The sequence below is a fragment of the Puma concolor genome, chromosome B3 (genome assembly GCF_028749965.1).
Source record: "Puma concolor isolate L17-30 chromosome B3, mPumCon1.1.hap2, whole genome shotgun sequence".
Classification (NCBI taxonomy): Eukaryota; Metazoa; Chordata; class Mammalia; order Carnivora; family Felidae; genus Puma; species Puma concolor.
In genome coordinates this window covers 49,679,361-49,698,869 of record NC_141672.1, presented here as the reverse complement: position 1 = coordinate 49,698,869, position 19,509 = coordinate 49,679,361, and the positions used below count along the sequence as shown (strand labels likewise).

General features: G+C 38.2%; 1 protein-coding gene and 1 pseudogene across 1 annotated transcript; both read left to right on the top strand.

Annotated features, from left to right (window-relative positions):
• Positions 1 to 126: 126 nt before the first annotated feature.
• TMX1 (thioredoxin related transmembrane protein 1) lies at positions 127 to 15,216 on the top strand. The gene is made up of 8 exons (XM_025918878.2): positions 127 to 278; positions 3,517 to 3,632; positions 5,449 to 5,494; positions 8,077 to 8,205; positions 10,177 to 10,222; positions 10,324 to 10,425; positions 10,542 to 10,608; positions 13,463 to 15,216. The coding sequence occupies exons 1-8, from the start codon at positions 127 to 129 to the stop codon at positions 13,639 to 13,641; spliced, it is 837 nt and encodes a 278-aa protein (XP_025774663.1). The 3' UTR covers positions 13,642 to 15,216.
• Positions 3,992 to 4,117, top strand: LOC112856647 (small nucleolar RNA SNORA70; annotated as a pseudogene).
• Positions 15,217 to 19,509: the final 4,293 nt, after the last annotated feature.

Here is a 19,509-nt window from a genome sequence, read left to right as displayed (position 1 = left end):
CGCGCGCGCGCGCGCAACTGCGCGGTCATGCGCATGAGCAGATTAGCTCTCTGAGGGCGGAAGTGAGGAGCGGCTGCGCAAAGGTGGGGGGCGCTGCGCTTGCTGTGGGGTGGGCGAGCTGCAGAAATGACGGCCTCCAGGAGTCCCGTGGTTCCTGTGGCAGTGTTGCTGCTGTTGGCTTGCGGGGCTCCCTGGACCCACGGGCGGCGGAGCGACGTGCGCATCATCACAGACGAGAACTGGAAAGAGTTGCTGGAAGGAGAGTGGATGATAGAATTGTGAGTGTGGGGCGGTCGTCTCGGGTCCCCTCGGTGGGCCGGGAGGTCCCGGCTGCTGGATCTAAATCTGGACACCCGCTTCACTTCCATTCAGCTCAGGCGGGTCCCAGCTTACCCAGAACTGCCACTCGGAGCCGACGACCCAGCCCCTCAGACTCCTCCAGATCCATAAAGTCCTCTTCGGATCGGCCGCTGGCTTGGTCCCACCCCCTCGTTTCTAACCAGGGAATATTAAGTTTCTTCTAAATGGTTTCGTTTCTAGTACTGTGGTGCGCCTAAGAGAGAAGAGTTCAACTTCGCATTTTTTCTACTTTTCATGACTTTGGGGGTGGAAGTGGTTGGTTTGACTAATTCCTATACAGTTATTTATTTTAGAATCATCCTTCGCAAACTTCTAGACTTACTCTTCACCAAACTTTACAAAAGAGGAGATTGAGCAGAACTTCTCCTCTCCTTTTGTCTTTTATCCTTTAAAAGTCCATTCGTAGTGTTGGAATTTGAGACTTTTCACATTTTATTTTATGGACTAAGTATATTTTAATTTTAAATGCTGAGTAAATTCAACTTGGATTATTGTTAATTTTTTTTTTTTTTTTTGCTTTATCTTGTTTTTGTTTTTTTCTCTCTGCACGTCTCATTTTTCTTTTGGATTCGTGTTTCTGCAAAGTACTTATTGCTCAATGTCTTGGATTCTTACTCTCAGATCTAAGTGTTATTGCAATAAAAAATAAAGTTAATGTATGAGAGTGATTATAAACTCTTAGGACCATCAGGTCATCATTTACTGTTTAGAGGAAACCACGTGTCTGTGGTGATTCTGTTCTACTAAGGTCCCCTTTGCATCTGTAGAAAATAAATTGTCAGCTTTTGCTTTAGTTGCTAAATTGGTGATGGTGGTAGTGCTATTGATCATAGTGGTATTAGTGGTATTAGTGATATTAGTAAAAAACACCACTTTTGAGTGTTAACTGTTACCAGACACTGCTAAACACTTTATATACATTATACTATTTAATTTTCTACAAATCCTTTAAGATCGGCATTATTTTACAGGTGAGAGAAATACCTAAGGGTTTTAATTAATCTGTCCTGGTATTGCTATACTGGCTTTCCTTTCCAGAGCCTAAGCGTAGGTATGCAGTAATTGTTAGAACGGTCCCCTTCTTTAACAGGGTTCAGATGAGTGTTTTCCTGTATGCTTGGGTTGCCAGTTAATGGATGAAGGTGGACGTCCCCAAGGGAGAGTGCAGAAGACCAAATCGATAACTCTTGAGTCATAAAATCAAAAAAGGCATAGAACATTTATATGGAGTAAAAGATAGGGGAAATTGTTTATGCACTATACATTTAATCTGTAACTTAGTGAAATGAATTTTTAGGCAACATTGAAGCTGCAGCCAAGAGGAAATATAACCAGAGACAACATTTGATTTTTATTGTCATGAATAAGTTGGCTTGTGCCCATTTACGGTTTCATAAATAGTAATTAAACAATAGTGATTATGAATTTATATATAAAATATAGTCAAGTAATACTTGAGGGTTTAAAAAAAAATTTTTTTTTAATGCTTATTTTTGAGAGAGGGAGAGAGAGAGCACGAGTTGGGGAGGGGCAGAGAGAGAGGGAGACACAGAATCTGAAGCAGGCTCCAGGCTCCATGCTGACAGCACAGAGCCTGACACGGGGCTCGAACCCACAAACTGTGAGATCATGACCTGAGCCAAAGTCAGACAACAGACTGAGCCACTCAAGCACCCCTTGAGGTTTTTTTTTTTTTTTTTTTTTTATTTAACTGATTTGACCAATCTATGTAAATACATTGGTCAAAAATTAAGTATTTGGGGATTTGAATTAGAACTTCTCTGTGAAATTAGACTATACTGTAGAACTTTTTCTTATTTTTTTCCCCCTTAGCTTACTGATTTACACGTTAAGACTTTAAAAAGCACAAAAGGAACTTGTAAGGGGGATCGAGTATTACTAATGAATGATAGTCTGCTCTTATTACAAGTCTGTTATCTGCATTAAACCCATCCTGATCAGTTTTGTTGCAGAGATATTTTTATTGAAATACAATCTGTTAAGGACTTTTGCTTTCATGTATGGTACTAGTCTTGTTTCCCAGTGTCTGTTACTTTTAGGAGTTTTATTTTCATAACATAAGTTAAAATATAATGAAATGCAGAAACTGAACTCTTGTGTTCAGCAAGTACAGGCTTTATTCTTCCATTAAAAAAAAAAAAACTGAGTCAAATTGAAAGATAATACACAATAAAGTGAAGAATAAAATCCTGGAGAAAAATCAGGGCCTTGAAAGATGCTGAATACCAGAGGAGTAATTAAAATGCTAATAAGCTTGGCCATAGATTTGTAAACCTGAGGTTTTAGAAACTGGCTAACCAAGGACTGGCCAAAGGAATTTTGTATGGTCTGTCCAGTGTTTGTGTCCAGGTTAAGTTTTGAGGTAACATTTTTACATAAATATGCAGATTTTCAGCTTCTTTTAAATAAGATAGAGCCTGCTACCTAGCCAGAAATCCCCTTGTGGCAATCATGCTGAGTGGAGGTTCCCCTCATAAGGAGCATGCATTTCCTTTTTCGCCACAGCCCTGGGCACTTCCTATTTTTCTCCTTACTAGCCCTTTGCCTTTGTGACTCCTGTAGTGCAAATTATTCAAACGGGTGAACTCCAAATTCGGTTTTGAGTTTTCTGGTGGCCACGTATTCATAGATTCAAAGGTTTTCAAAGAGCTGTTTTGGGGGGCTCCTGGGTGGCTCAGTCTGTTGATCTTCGGTTGAGCATCTGACTCTTGATTTTGGCTCAGTTCATGATCTCACAGACGTGAAATCAAGCCCAGTTTCCGGCTCCAAGCTGAGCGTGGGGCTCTCCCTCTCTGTCTCTCTGCCTCTTCCCTGCTCAAATGGGTGCGTGCTCTCTGACTCAAAATATATAAACTGATTAAAAAACAAAGACTGTTTGGCATGTAAACTTATGAACTTATTTTTGTGTCTGAAGAACTTATTCTCAGAATTTTACGTAATGAGCATCATCAGTTACAGTTTTGATTTTCAGAATGTTAGCTCCACAGTTAAAACTCTTTCATCTTCACAGAATTAATCACTTTGCTATCTTGTTTTTAGTATAAAACAGTCTTCACAAATTATACGTTTAGAATTGTTATATCTATATGGTCATATTAGAATGCTTAACTTTTTTTTTTAAACTGTATTTTATAGTTATGCTCCATGGTGTCCTGCTTGTCAGAATCTTCAACCAGAATGGGAAAGTTTTGCTGAATGGGGAGAAGATCTTGAGGTTAATGTTGCAAAAGTAGATGTCACAGAGCAGCCAGGTACTGTAAGTCTGTGGTTAGTCTGCAAATTCGGTTGATATGTTCATCCTGTTTGCCATATCACTTGGTCTTAACTGCCTTTCATTAGGTTTTGAAAACATAACTGTCTGGGGGCGCCTGGGTGGCTCAGTCCGTAGAGCGTCCAACTCCAGCTCAGGTCATGATCTCAAGGTTCAGTTTGTAGATTCGAGCCCCACGTCAGGCTCTGTGGGAGCCTGGAGCCTGCTTCGGATTCTGTCTCTCCCACTGTCTCTGCCCCTCCCCTGCTCGCAGTCTCTCTCTCTGTTTCTCTCTCTGTCAAAAAATAAGTAAACATTAAAAAAAAAAAAAAAAAAAAAACATAACTGCATAACTGTCTGCAGTACTTACGCTGACTCACCCGCCTCCCTGGTGAGGGATCCTTGTGGCTACAAAAAGCAGATTCTGTGGTTGTATATGCAGCTCATTCCTTTTAGGTGTTGCTGTAAGGGACGTTGGGGGCCGTGCCCTCTCCCTGTTCTGGCCCATGTAACTGCCTTTGATCTTTTTTTCCTTTGTATCCCAGACCCCAGACTAGCATGTAAGATGCCTTTGAGAAGTCCTAGAATACTGTGGTTTAAGTGGACATTGTCCAAGCCATCATTTGCATCCATATACCAAGCTTCAGAATAAAGAGCATGTGGTTGAGGTTTTTTGTAGAGCCAAGGGTACATTCTCTGACAAGTGAACCCAATCGCTTAATTGGGTTTCAAATTTAATAACCTGTGGTTTGAGGGCATGCTCTTAATACAAAGCTCTCATGTCTGTGGGGTCAAATACACTCCCGACTTGGCCCCCTGAACAAGTGGCAGGCCCTGCTTAAGGATGCTCCTTTCTTAGACCAACGTCATCTTACCTGATCTTGGTCACAGTAAACCTGGGTTGTTGATTCTGTTCCCACCCCAGATGGTAATAAGAGCTAATATTTATTGAGCACTTAGTACAAGTATTGCTCCAAGTGTTTTGCATTTGTTATATAATCCTTATACAACCTTGTGAGTTAGGTAATATGAGAAAACTGAGGCATAGAGAGATGAACTCTCAGTTATATTAGAGCTTAACACATGGTTAATAATGTTATTGTTACTGCTCATCTTAGGAAAGATTGAAAATATTTTTCGTTTTTAACATCTTAAACTCTTTGGTTTTTTGAATGGCAAGTGGTATTTCATTTGATTTTAGATCTTTCTAAGACTACTGTTATATTGTGCCACCCTGTGACTCATTGCTGGTAGTCTTATCACATAGTGGTATAGTTGATCAAATGTTAATATATATATTCACAGACATCTTCAGTATTCAAGCCTTACATACTTTTATTTTATTGTATTTTATTTTTTAATATTTTTTTTCAACGTTTATTTATTTTTGGGACAGAGAGAGACAGAGCATGAACGGGGGAGGGGCAGAGAGAGAGGGAGACACAGAATCGGAAACAGGCTCCAGGCTCTGAGCCATCAGCCCAGAGCCTGACGCGGGGCTCGAACTCACGGAGCGCGAGATCGTGACCTGGCTGAAGTCGGACGCTTAACCGACTGCGCCACCCAGGCGCCCCAAGCCTTACATACTTTTAATTGAGATAATGTCCAGTAGTGTTGATTTTAAAGTTGCTTCTAGTACATAATTGGGATTTTTTTCATTGTTACAAAGCTCAACTCTTTTTAGGTATAATTTCATATTCATTCCCTATTAGTATTTAAATAATTCAGAATCAACTTTTAAGTAGTAAGTGATTGTTGGCTCATATAAAACCTGTTGTTTCTTGTATTTGTTTCTAATGTTTCCTTATCATTTTTAGGACTGAGTGGACGATTTATTATAACTGCTCTTCCTACTATTTATCAGTAAGTATTTGAAGATTCTATCGTTACGGAGAAGGATGCAGCATAGTATAATCAGAATAAAAGACCTCTGGCCTGAATCATGTTTAAAAAGCATTATATTCAGTAATGCTCAGTTTGTCCTTCATGCTATTGTAGGTGCGTTAGATAGATGGATGACGTATGAAATACTTCTGGTCACAGAGGTTTGTAGCTATTTTGTAACCTTCTGAACTCAGAGGTTCACATGACATGGTGTGATACCATGTAGCATAGTAAAGATTATGAGCCCAGGTTTGTGTTAAGTCCTGTAGAAAGTTTGGTAAGGAAAAAAAAATCACTGGGCAGGGTGGTTCCTGGAGAACATGGGAATATAAACGCAACCTCAGGTAGAATTTTCAAAAGAGTGTAGAAGTAAGCATTCCATCCTTTGGATACTCTCACCAACAGTTATAAATAGGAACACGGTGTGTTCAAAAATTAGCTAGGAAAGGGCTGTAGCTCAGTCTTCAGACGGTAATCTGTGAAATGGTTGAGTGTTAAGTCCGAATGAACAAGATTATGTAGTTTTCTGTGTCAGGTCTTTTAGTTTGAATTTATCTTCTAAACTGGGGATAGGAAATCTCAAATCTGTACAGGCGTACCTTGTTTTACTGTGCTTCACAGATGTTGGATTTTCACAAATTGAAGGTTTGTAGCAACGTTGGATCAAGTGGGTCTGTCTGCACCATTTTTCCAATAGCATTTGCTCACTTTGTGTCTCTGTGTCCCATTTTGGTAATTCTTGAAATATTTCAGACTTTTTCATTATTATGTCTTCTGGTGGTCTGTAATAAGTGATTATAGCTTGTGAAAGCTCAGATGATGTTTAGCATTTTTTAGCAAGAAAGTATTTTTAGATGAAGATATGCATAATGTTTTAGACATAAAGTTCATTCAGCTGGTGGCTTGTGTGGCAGGAGGTACTTTCCTCATTTAAATTTCTGAAAGCAAGTTGGCAGTTTTTTGTGTCTCTAGCTCACTTTCCTTTGGCATCTTTTTTTTCATGTGTGTATCTGTTTCTCTGTGCCTTTGTATTCACCCCTGCTCCTTTTGTATCTATTCATATGTATATTCTTCCTCTCTGGAAGTGCTACTGTTCCTTTTTACTCCGTCCTTTTCTCCACTTCCCCCTTTACTGGTTCTAATCAGTGTCTCCCATTTTCCTTCTCCCTTCTTAAGATCCCCTGAACTTCCAGAATTTCCTGTCCTTCTTTTATAATTTTATTTTAATGTTTTATTTACTTTTGAGAGAGAGAGAGAGAGACAGAGTGTGAGCGGGGGGAGGGGCAGAGAGTGAGCGAGACACAGAATCTGAAGCAGGCAGCAGGCTCCAGGCTCTGAGCTGTCAGCAGAGAGCTCAACACGGGGTTCCGGGGCTCGAACCCACAAACTGCGAGATCACGACCTGAGCCAAAGTCGGATGACTGACTGAGCCACCCATACGCCCCTCCTGTCCTTTTTTTAAGTCACATTGTTTACCATGCCCATTCCCCTAATTTTTGCCTTTTGAAATCCTACATATTTTTCAAAAACAGCTCAAATGCCATTGCCTTTACAAAAACTTTGTGTTTTTGAGTGGAAGCTTCCTTGTAGTCTTTGGCACTGGAAGGCTAAAGGATTCTTTAACCCTACTGTAGGTGGTAGGGAGCTCTTGAAAATTTTTGTACTTAAGTGATAAAGTATTATGTAGGATTAGACTGGCAGTATTATCATTTTTTTTTTAACATTTATTTATTTTTGAGAGCTAGAGATAGCACAGGTGCAGGAGGGGCAGAGAGAGAGGGAGACACAGAATCTGAACCAGGCTCCAGGCTCTGAGCTGTCAGCACAGAGCCTGACACGGGGCTTGAACCCTGGGCCCGTGAGATCATGGCCTAAGCTGAAGTTGGACGCTTAAATGACTGAACCACCCAGATGCCCCTAGACTGGCAGTATTATTTAGGGTAGTTTGGAAATAGTGAAGTTGTGGGAGCAGGGAGAGCATTTTTGAGCCTATGAGAACTCCCTACATTGGGAAGGGGAAGGAGGAGGCAGATGTCAGGAATAATGCAAAGCATACTGTAAAATAGAATCACTGAAATAGGAAAGGAAACACTACCAGATACCTCCAGCAATTTAAAGTAGCATGGTTAAGATGATGTGATTATGGCTGACAATACCAGAAAAATGCCTTCAATTTTTAACCTGTAGCTTAAAATAGCTAATAATTAGTAAGTGCCAGATACTGTCCAACAACTTTTCATGTAGCCATCCTTTTAAGATGTGCATTGCACCTTTATTGAGGTATAATTTACATAGAACTATGGTTTCATAATTTTATAATTTGGAAAAGTAATAATAATTGTAAGGCTTATGATTTCTTATAATGCCACTGCTTAAATAAATTTGGAACCAAGATGTTATGAGTTGGTAATTAGTGTTGTTACTTGTGCAATTTGTTACTTGTGCATTACTAATGATTTTGAATATAAGGATTGATTATAAAATGAGGTTAAAGAAAAAGCAAAACAATGCTAAGTTTATTTATTTGGTGCTGTTTAATATTTAATTCTGATCCCCTTTAGTTGTAAAGATGGTGAATTCAGGCGCTATCAGGGCCCAAGGACTAAGAAGGACTTCATAAACTTTGTAAGTGAGAAAGAGTGGAAGAGTATTGAACCCGTTTCATCGTGGTTTGGTCCAGGTTCTGTTCTGTAAGTATGAGGGATTTTCTTTTATCTATTTCAGAATTAATTGGACCAGATAATTATATTTTGTGGAAATAAAACATTCATACCCAGTTTTAGTTCTTGGACTCTTAAGGTACATTCATACTTACTGCGATATTTGTAGTTTGACTTTTTCTTCTAAGTCAGATACTTTGATCTTTGGTAAGCTAGAAGGAGGCATACGCTAAAATTAAGTTGAAAGCCTTTTCAGGAATATTTTAGCTCTCCAGATAATGGTCATTTGTATCCTGAAAAACGAATCGATCTCCCTGAGCAGTGTAATTGGTAAAGCTATCATTTCAGCTTAATATTTGAATAAGCCTCAAACATGTGCCTACTCTTGTTACCGTTATATTTTATACCGTTATATTTTAGTTCTTAATGTGATTGCATTATTCTACCCATCTGATAATTTTTTGGTTGAATAGGATGAATGAACAATGAACTTAATGGTATGGGTAACCACTGGGCTTAATCTATAGCTGGATACATGGAGCAGTAAGGATTGGAAATAGCAAGAGTATTTTCAGCTAGCCTTTGGAGTATAAGGCCTCTCAGGTCATATGAGAGACATCTGGAAATAATTGAGTTTTGCTGAGGTCTCCATGGACTCATCCTGGTTTGGCTAAGTTATCTCTTCCTGTCCCCTCACCACATTTGCCCTTAGAGGTTGGGGAGTTGTTACACCAACGGTGTAAGGTATAAAAATGCTCTGGATTCTGGGAGTGGAGGAAAGATCAGCCCTAAGTGATATTTTGAAATCGAATTTTGTCTTTAGCTCCTTTCCTTTTCACCTGTTTTCCTGTGAAAATCTCTAAATTGAATGGTCCTGTAGCTGTCAGAATTCCCCTTACTGAACCACCATGCCCTAGTATTCCTGATAGAATCTAATTAGTGCTGATTATAGTGAGGCTACACATTACTTTATGTTTCAGTTCCCTGTTCCTATGCCCATTTGCAATTTAAGTGACAGAAGCAACATGATTGAACCACATTTTTGTGTCAAACTGAAATTACTCCTGATTTTTGTTAATTTGAAATCTCCTAGACGAATCTTACCCTCTCTAGTGGAAGAAGGTATTCCTTGTACGTCTTTGTTGAATCCTCAGGGATTCAGCAGTGCATGCCTTTTTTATTGGTGGACCAAGTGAGAGACACTTGTAGTGTCGGCAGGCTCACCCACCCAGTGTGGGCAGTCGGAGTAGGTCATCCTGCATGCGGGAACTTTGGCTTAGGTGTGAATTGATCTATATGTTGGTGGCAATCCTTGTGCTAGAGAGGAAGCAAACCCTTCTTAGTTTTGCCTTTTTTCTAACTGTCTAAACTACTTGGGTTTATGTGAAAATAATAATTATTTATGTTTATATGATGTCTTAGCATTTATTTCGTATGAAATTTCTTTGTATATCCTTAAATGATATCAAACTAATACAAATTAAAATTATTTAATTTTAATACAAAAGGGGAATAATTCTTAGGTGGGAAGGATCAGTTCAACAAGTATTCCCAGTTCTTCCTTCAGGCTCCCTTCTCTCCTCATTCTTTGGAGGGATTTAAAGGGTTAATAAGAGTTGTCATTTGCTTACAGTACACTTGACTTTAGGCAACTGGTTCCTTAGAACTTGTAACCCGTTATGCAGAGTATATTGGAGACATCATCAGATGAAAGGTGAAAGGCTAAAGTCAAAGCAGTAGGGAAAGGGAAAAAGTTACCAAGTGTTTTATTTATGAGGACATCACATAGTGACAGCAGTTCAAGAACTGTTCATTTTTATTAACAGGAATTCCTAATACAAGCTTGAAATCAGTGATGTGCCGCTAGTCTTGATTAACACCAGCAATAAAATCTGTTACGTTAGGGAAATTATAGCCTGAAAAATAGAAGATCTAGATATGCACACATTGTCTTTCAAAGGTATGTGTCCTATTCAGTTTTTTAATCCTTTTTTCTTTCAGGATGAGTAGTATGTCAGCACTCTTTCAGCTATCCATGTGGATCAGGGTATGGGCTAGAGTTTTATTTCTATTTGAAACATTTTTGACACTACCCAAGTTTTTTAAACAACCAGGGTTTTTAAGTTTATTCTTTCCTTTTGATTTTAGACTTGCCATCACTATTTTATTGAAGACCTTGGATTACCAGTTTGGGGATCATACACAGTTTTTGCTTTAGCAACTCTGCTTTCAGGACTATTATTGGGACTTGTAAGTACTTCATTTTCAGAGTACATGGAAGAAAAATATTTTAAAATCTGATGATTGAATGTAGGTACACGAAGCTCTATCATATACATTCAGATTACTTGTGTTTATTTTCGCAGTGTATGATATTTGTGGCAGATTGCCTTTTTCCTTCAAAAAGGCGTAGACCACAGCCATACCCTTCCAGTAAGTATGTTTTTAACGTTTATTTTTTATTCACCATAATTCTGTTCATTTCTGTGAACACAGTCACACATATAGCAAGTTGCTTGTTTAGCTTAGGTTTCTAAATGTGGAATAATAGTTTACGTCAGAAACGGAAAGAGGATATAGATTTCATGTAAGAATTCCAGCCTGGATTTTAGAACATAGTTGTTTTCTTGGCTTTTGTAATGTGGAGATTTTTAGCATTGCGTATAACTTGCAGATACTTAATAACCCTGATCTGGTGTCATTTTATTTGAAAATTTCATGATATTCATGGATCCATTTGAGTATACTGGAGTCAGAAAGAGTTGAATATGTTCTACTCTGGTAGTCGTTCATTATTATAGTGGCCACATTTGAAGATTTTTCTTTGAATCGTAGCCAAGTCTAAGTTTTTCTGGTAGGATATTCGGGAAAGCGGTTCCTGTAGCTGATTGAGGATTTGCATTAACACTGTACTACAAGATGAGTTGATAGAAGTATTCACTGCTATCTGTCTTAATATAATTGCTCTCAGCATTTGGTTTAATCTTGAAAATTACACTGTTAGGGAAGCCCTCCTGTTTGCTGTTTATAAAGAACTCTCACTTTGTGCCCTCCCATTCACTTTTCAGCAGCTCTCTAGATTGTATGAGTGATACTCTTCATTTTGTGGTTGGGGAAAGTAAGGCTCAGAGAGGTGAACTATTTTTCTAGGGTCACAAAGAAGTGACAGAGTAGAGAGTAGAGCCTAAAGTAGACTGGGGGCATGACATTTTCATTGTGCCACTTTTTGTGACTTTAGGAATTATCGAGGTCAGAACTCCTGAAGTGAAATCAGTCAAGATTGCATTTACAGTCTACCTTGTTCGTTGGATAGCTGACAGGTTATCTTTTCATTTCTTAGATGGTTGCATCAATACTGAAAAGGACACGTACAGGGGAAGAATTCATTCTATCCAGCAATAGCCACTGACCTGTAGGGAAAGAAATGTGAACACAGATTACTTAAAAGACAATTTAAAAGTTGGTGGGTGTACATTTAATACTTACATCATTGAAAAACCTTAAATCTAACAGCAAATTAGTTTCAAGTAATCTGTGGCACAACTGATAGATTTTAACCTGGACTTTAATATGATACCACCCCTTCTATATATAGCAGGCCACGTGATTTGAGTTGTTTTTCAATGTCTGTGTTTAGCTTTGATGTTGAGTTGCCAGGGAGAGACCCAACTCAGTCTAGCTTTAAGCAAAATAGGGATTTACTGCTTCATGTAGCAAAGAAGTCTGAGGGCAGAGTTGGCTGGATCCTTGGGCTCAAATGTTAAAGATGTTGTGTTTCTGAACCGCTTTGTTTTCCATGTCTTTGCCTGCTTCATTTTTGCTCTTTCCAGTCCTTAGCATAAAATGAGTAAGAAAGCAGTGGCTCACAATCCAGAGTAGGAAGTATGCTTTTTCCCTACACCCAGCTATCTTTTGGAAAAATTTTGGTGCACTCTACTTGTGTAAAGAGCTCACTTTTTGGAACAGTCCGTGTAAACCAGGGTTTCTCAACATGGACACTTTTTACCTTTTGAGAAGGATAATTCTTAATTGTGACAGACTGTCATTTGTATATTGTTGGGTGTTCAGCATCATCCCACACGTTGGCAGCAGCACCGCTCCTCTTAGTGGTGACAACCAGAAATATCTCCAGACAGTGCTTAGTGTTCCTTGGCAGTGGTGGGGTCCGGGGAGCAAGACCACCCCCCGTGGAGAACCATTGTTGTAGGCTATAGTGCCTACCACAGCTACATGGGGTGTGGTACTGGGAAGGGGCCATTAACCCAGCTGAAAGAGCAATGTCAGACCAAACCACAGAGTGCCCACCATGTGGTCATTTCTTCTCATGTTTTTTTCTGCCTTATGCTCTCAGGCCTCCCTACTCTGCTCAGGATTGCCTAAGATTAAGGCAGTCTAGGATCGCGGAATAGACTAAAGCCTCTTGGCCCAGTTCTGTGTTCTGTATCTCAGTAACATGGTGTGTTCGAAGTTTAGGTTAACTAGCAACAGGTCCTGTAAAAAAAAATGGAAAAGGTGTGTGTGTGTGTGTGTGTGTGTGTGTGTGTGTGTATGTACACATACATAGTTAAAAATTCATTGAGCTGTGCGCTTAAGCTTTATACATTTTATTGTTTGTAATTATGCCTTAACAAAATTATATATGTGAGGAAGAGGAAGCACACTTGTGAAACTCCTTGGAGAAGAAAAACACAATGGATAGGAATATAACGTTGTAAATGTCTGATTGCTGCTCACCTAGAAACTGAAACGGGTAGTGTTGAAGTTTGTTTCATTGCACTTATTAACTAGAAGATTTAAGAGCAAATAAATATGGTTCTATTTAATGTAGTATATTTTCTTACAACATCCACATGCACGCACAGCATTAATTCTGGTTTATTAATTTCGGTTCAGTTTATAAACAGGCAGGTGATTACAGTGAATTTGGTAAATAACATGGATCTTTCAAACCAATTTTCATTTTTATGGTGTCACTTATTTTTAAAGATAACTTTTTCCTTTTAGAAATCTAAACTTACGATTGATAAATAAAATCCGAAGCAGTTTATGGGCCTATGAATCGTGTCTTGATTTTACTGTAGTGGAACTCTAATACATCAATGAAAAAAACCATTTCTGGGTCTTTATCTTTTTCTGTTGTAATGCCCACCATGAATGTTGTCTGTGTGCATACAATGTGATTATAGTATTACTGACTATATTCCCTATGCTGTACTTTTCATCTTTGTAACTTATTTTATAACTGGAAGTGTGTACCTCTTAATCCCCTCTGGTCTTTATCTTTAAGAAAAATTATTACCAGAATCTTCTCAACCTTTGAAAAAAGTGGAGGAGGAACAAGAGGCTGATGAAGAAGATGTTTCAGAAGAGGAAGCAGGAAGTAAAGAAGGAACAAACAAAGACTTTCCACGGAACACCATTAGGCAACGTTCTGTGGGTCCTTCATTGGCCACAGATCAATCCTAGTTGATTTTTATAGATATCATAATATGATTTTGGCAGAAACAGAAGATGGATCATTCTGGTTTGAAGTAAACTGTGACATGCTTGTACATTGCAGGGTTCAGTCTAGATTGTCATTAGATTGGACAGACTATCATCAGAAAATAAAAGTAGCACTACATAAAAAAGTTTGAAATAGGATTTAAAAACAACAGTATGATGGTTTAAACAATTCTTTAGGTTTTGAAAAATCTGGTGCCAAGCAATAAGGTTTGAGTATTTTTATTTAATAATGTTTCAGATCTTCTGAGTTGAAAAATTACATTTCCCGAGTATTGCATTATTGAGGTATTTTTGGAGATTACTTTGGAGAAGATTTCTCATTTGATATAATTTTTCTCAGTTTCACTGTGTGAAAAAAAGAACATATTTCCCATAAATGGGAACTTTGCCCATTGACTCGAGAAATGTGTGGTTCAGTGACAACTCTGGTCATTTCACAAATATAGTCCAAAATTTCTTCATATTTTTAGATTATGCAACTAATAAAGACTACCTTGCTTTAATTAGTTTTCTACACATGGTAATATAGGATATTCTCCTGATTTAGGAAGTTTTTATATAAGTCCATGGTGGTGTCTTGATTCATGTAAAGGTCGGTTGCCTTTTTTTGTTCCCCTCTGTTCACTGTATGGTTTATGTTTTTCTTACCATGGGTTACATTTTTCTTTTTCTAAATTGGATAATTTTCTGGAAACATTTTTCATGCTTTAATAAATAGCCCTTTTTGTTTCAACTGAAGCTTACTGAGGATTCCTTAAAATTGAAAAGCTATTTACTGATCATTTAAAATTTTGGCCACTCATTTCAGATTTTATGTCATTCTGTTGAACTTCTGAGGTTTTTGTTTGTTTGTTTGTTTTGCACATGAAGGTGAACATTCCTGATTTTTATTTGATCTTGTAGAAAAGCCTTGATATTTTACATTTTGAAAATTCATAGAAGCTTAATTTGATATAAAATAAAGTTACCATTCTACTCAGGAAAAAGCATCTTATAGTGTATGTTTTCACTGTATATTCATCATCACACAGAAAATTCTTAATTGATTTTACAAAGTCTGTGTATGCTTGATGTTTAAAAATCATAGCATTCTTATGTTTTTGAACACAAAGTCTGTATTCTGCTGTACTTTTTATTGTGTAGTGTTTCACAGGTGGGCATCAGCAGGATGGGACATTTAATATAATTTTACACCTCAAAGAGTACAGAGCTTTCACTTTACAGCAAAAGGTGGGGGGTGTTGGGTGGCAGTAAGAACTGTATTATCTACAAGAAGGGGAAAAGCCATAACTCAGAATGAATCACTTGCCCATTATTTAATAGACAATTTCTGTAATGTCCTGTTTTGTCTAGATTCTGCTGTGTGAATCCATTAGACTTATACAGTATCGTAATGTACAACAGTTTTCTTCAAAGACCTTGCCTTTAGAATATTAAATATTCTACCATTGAAGAGTTTTGGATGTATAGTAATTTTGTGATGCTTTAGAAAAATAGACTAAGCACAGAATAAACTTTTCTAAGCACTTCACTAAAGGCTGGAGACAAGTGTGATTTCTAGTTGCATCTTTAGAAGTACTTCATTACTTTGTATTTAACAATGTTCAGATGAATAGTTGTGTCACTCTGTTCTTGATTTGTATAATCAAAAGGCTAGAGTTCTACACATTTTTTTTGTTATTTGAGATGATAGAGGAAAATAGTACTCATTAATCAGGTGTTCCACTTTCTAGTATTCTAGTATACAAGACATAGACTTTAAGTTCTTAATTAGAAAATACTGTATATACAGAAAATTGAAAGTAGCCTGAATAGGTAGAGACATGATATTTCAGAAAACAGATGGTTTTGCATTTCTTCAAGATTGTCACTCTAGACACCTGGATAATCAATTTTCTGTCATATGAAAGGCATATAGAAACTACAGGATCATTTACCTCTAACAGACTCCTTTTGTTTCCCTTATTGGGTTAAGGGGGCTCAACATAGCAGTTAGTTATAAATCTTAGGAGAGATTAAGGTGCAATATCAGCATCCTGGAGAACTCTGCCCCCCACCCCGCAATAATTATTCAGTGCTAACGTGGAAGTGTAAAACTGATCACTCCAATAGAAAAGGCAGTTCTAGGGACGCCTGGGGGGCTCAGTTTGTTGAGCATCTGACTTCAGGTTATAATCTTGTGATTCGTGAGTTCAAGCCCTGTATCAGGCTTGCTGCTGTTAGCACAGAGCCCACTTCAGATCAGCCACACTCCCTCTCACTGTCCCTCCCCCGCTGGTGCACTCTCAAAAATAAATAAACCCTTAAAAACAAATGCAGGTCTACCACATACTGCCTAGGTCAGCAAGAATGACAGAAGTTGTAATGAAGATTCCTGTGTATATAATTAGCTTCCATTCACGACGGTTCTTTTTTTCTCCACATTCTTGCCAACATTTGTTATCTCTTGTCTTTTTGAGTTAGCCATTCTGACAGGTGTAAAGTGATACCTCATTGTGGTTTTGATTTGCATTTCCCTGAGGATTAGTGATGTTGGGCCTCTTTTCATGTGTCTGTTGGCCATCTGTGTGTCTGGGAAATTGTGTAGTCAGGTCCTCTGACCATTTTTAATAGGATTACTTGGGTGTTTTTGGTGTTGCCTTGTACAAATTCTCATATATTTTGGATATTAGCCCCTTATTGAATAGATCGTTTACAAATCTATCTTCTCTCATTCAGTAGGTTGCCTTTTTTTTTTTTTAATTTTTTTTTCAACATTTATTTATTTTTTTGGGACAGAGAGAGACAGAGCATGAATGGGGGAGGGGCAGAGAGAGAGGGAGACACAGAATCGGAAACAGGCTCCAGGCTCTGAGCCATCAGCCCAGAGCCTGACGTGGGGCTCGAACTCACGGACCGCGAGATCGTGACCTGGCTGAAGTCGGACGCTTAACTGACTGCGCCACCCAGGCGCCCCAGTAGGTTGCCTTTTTATCTTTTGGATAGTTTCCTTCGCTGTGCAAAAGCTTCTTTTGATGTGGTCCCAATGGTTTATTTTTACTTGTATTTCCCTTGCCTAAGGAGACATACCTAGACAATGTTACTAAGGCTGAAGTCAGAGAAATTATTGCCTATGTTTTCTTCTAGAAGTTTTATGGTTTCAGGTCTCACATTTAGATCTTTAATCCATTTTGAGTTTATTTTTGTGTATAGTGTGAGAAGTGGTCCAGTTTCATTTGTAAATGATGCTTTTGAAAGCAATTTTCTGTCAAGTCAGTTGTGTCCTTATTCAACCCAGTGCATCAAAGGCATAGGTCTGGACTTAATTATATTATGAGATTAACATTTTTGAATAAACATTTTAACTCATTTTAGGATTACCTAGGATATTATGATGCATAACACTAGTTTAAGGTATAATTCTTTCAATAAATTATTTCTTTCCAGTTTTACTGAGGTATGATTGCCAAAACAAATTACTTTTGATAGGGATCTTTTATTAATAAGATAATTAATTTGAGATGGAATTTAAGTGAGTGGTCCTACTGAATAATTGTATAATTCTAAAAGTAAAATTAAAAATTTTAATGTTTATTTATTTCAGAGACAAAGAGAGACAGAGCATGAGTGGGGGAGGGGCAGAGAGAGAGGGAGACACAGAATCAGAAGCAGGCTCCAGGCTCTGAGCTGTCAGCACAGAGCCTGACATGGGGCTCAAACTCAAAAACCGTGAGATCATGACCTGAGCCAAAGTTGGTTGGTCGCTCAACTGACTGAGCCACCCAGGCGCCCCTAAAAGTAAAATTTTAAATATATCACTTACAGATTTGGGTATATATTGCATATCTAGCAACTTCTGCATTTGTTCTAAAACCATTAAAGCTAGAACAACAAATTTAAATTTGAAGTTTGATAATATATAAGTAGTAAAGTCATTATGTGAACAGATCTAAAATATATCCTTTTAAATTTTATTTACTAAAAAATATTTTTTTAATGTTTATTTATTTATTTTGAGAGAGAGAGCACAAGCATGGGAGGGGCAGAGACGGTCACAGAACTGAAGCAGGCTACAGGCTCTGAGCTGTCAGCACAGAGCCTGATGTGGGGCTTGAACTCATGGACTGCAAGATCATGACCTGAGCTGAGCTCAGACCCTTAAACTACTGAGCCACCCAGGTGCCCCTAAAATATATCCTTTTTAGCAAAAATGTTTATTTTGAGAGAAAGAGCATGAGCCAGGGAGGGGCAGAGAGAGAGAGAGAGAGAGAGGGAATTTCAAGTGGGCATGCTGCAATCAGTGCACAGCCCAACCCAGGGGCTTAATTTCATGAACCATGGGATCATGACCTGAACCAAAATCAAGAGTCAGACACTTAATTGACTGAGCCACCCAGGCACCCCAATATATCCTTTCCTTTAATGATTGTTTCTTTTGACTCATTAATTACAGATGATTATGATAATATCAGTATTGTGGCCATTAATGAAATCAACTGTCTCCTTTCTATCCATTTGGCTGTGTGTAACATTTTTAAGCCTATTTTTGTTGTTATCACAACTCAGACTGGTTGTATCCTGAAAATGAAAACATGAAAAATGAAAATATAACAAGTAATTGACCAAATAGAGGTGTGCTTCTCTGAAATTTCTTTTTTTTTTTTTTTTAACATTTATTTATTTTTAAGAGACAGAGCACGAGCAGGGTGGCAGGGAGTGGGGAGCAGAGACAGAGGGAGACACAGAATCCAAAGCAGGCTCCAGGCTCTGTGCTGTCAGCACAAAATCAGATGCTCAACCACCTGAGCCATCCAGGTGCCCATCTGAAATTTCTTTTAAATCTAAATAGAAGTAAGTCTTTTATTTTATTTATTATTTTAAAAAATTTTTATTTTTGAGAGACAGAGCACGAGCGGGGGAGGGGCAGAGAGAGAGAGAGAGACAGAATCTGAAGCTGGCTCTAGGCTCTGAGCTGTCAGTGCAGAGCCCGATGCAGGGCTCAAACTCACAAACTGAGATCATGACCTGAGCCCAAGTCGGACACTTAACCGACTGAGCCACTCAGGTGCCCCTATTAAATCCATTTTAAACTGAGTGTACATATACTTTGAAGAATAACTTAAGTAATTAAGTATTTTTAAAAAACATCCTTAGTTTTCAGTGTTTTTAATAAAACATGTTACAGAAATAAGGTTATTAGTAGGTTAGCATATATCAACTCAAGTATTTAAGATTCAACTTACTGCTACCTGGGCATTCCACAGAAGCTCTCTAAAGTTTAGATGTCTCTGCTTCCACAGAATCAAGTATACACTTGGTTAAGAATGTTAAATGCTATTAACTTCATCTCCCCCACCCAACCCAACTAATATTCCTGAAACTATTTTAACAAATCCTCTTGTCTGTCAACATGTCTCACGTTCCATCTGTTGGTTTAAGAGTCAGCTCAAATCCCTTAAGTCCTTTCTGGCCCACAATCTTTTGTTTTGTTTTTTTCCAAAAAACCTAAAATGTGGATTTTCACCATTCCCTGGCAGTTAAATCACATTCTGTCTTGTTATATTTCTTCTCTTGCATTTATTATACCAGTTAACTGGCACTGAGCAAATCATAATACATCCTTTGGTCTCAAGTTATGAGTTAAGTGATTTCTGGGGTTCTCTACCTTGAAGAAGATAGTCACTGCATTCATAAGTTGTCTCTAAAACCTGATTGTCATCACTTTGAGGCCTGAAAATACTTGTTAGAGACAAAGCATGCTGTTTCGGCGAGATTTGACAGAAGTCGAGAGACCTGGCTTCAAGTCTTGTCTCTGCCCATGACTCAGAATGTGACTACTGCCTGTCTGTA

Coding starts and splice junctions, on each gene's coding strand:
- TMX1 (XM_025918878.2), top strand. CDS start 127: ATGACGGCCTCCAGGAGTCCCGTGGTTCCTGTGGCAGTGTTGCTGCTG. Junction 3,633..5,448: donor AGATGTCACAGAGCAGCCAG/GTACTGTAAGTC, acceptor TATCATTTTTAG/GACTGAGTGGACGATTTATT. Junction 8,206..10,176: donor TTTGGTCCAGGTTCTGTTCT/GTAAGTATGAGG, acceptor TTTTTCTTTCAG/GATGAGTAGTATGTCAGCAC.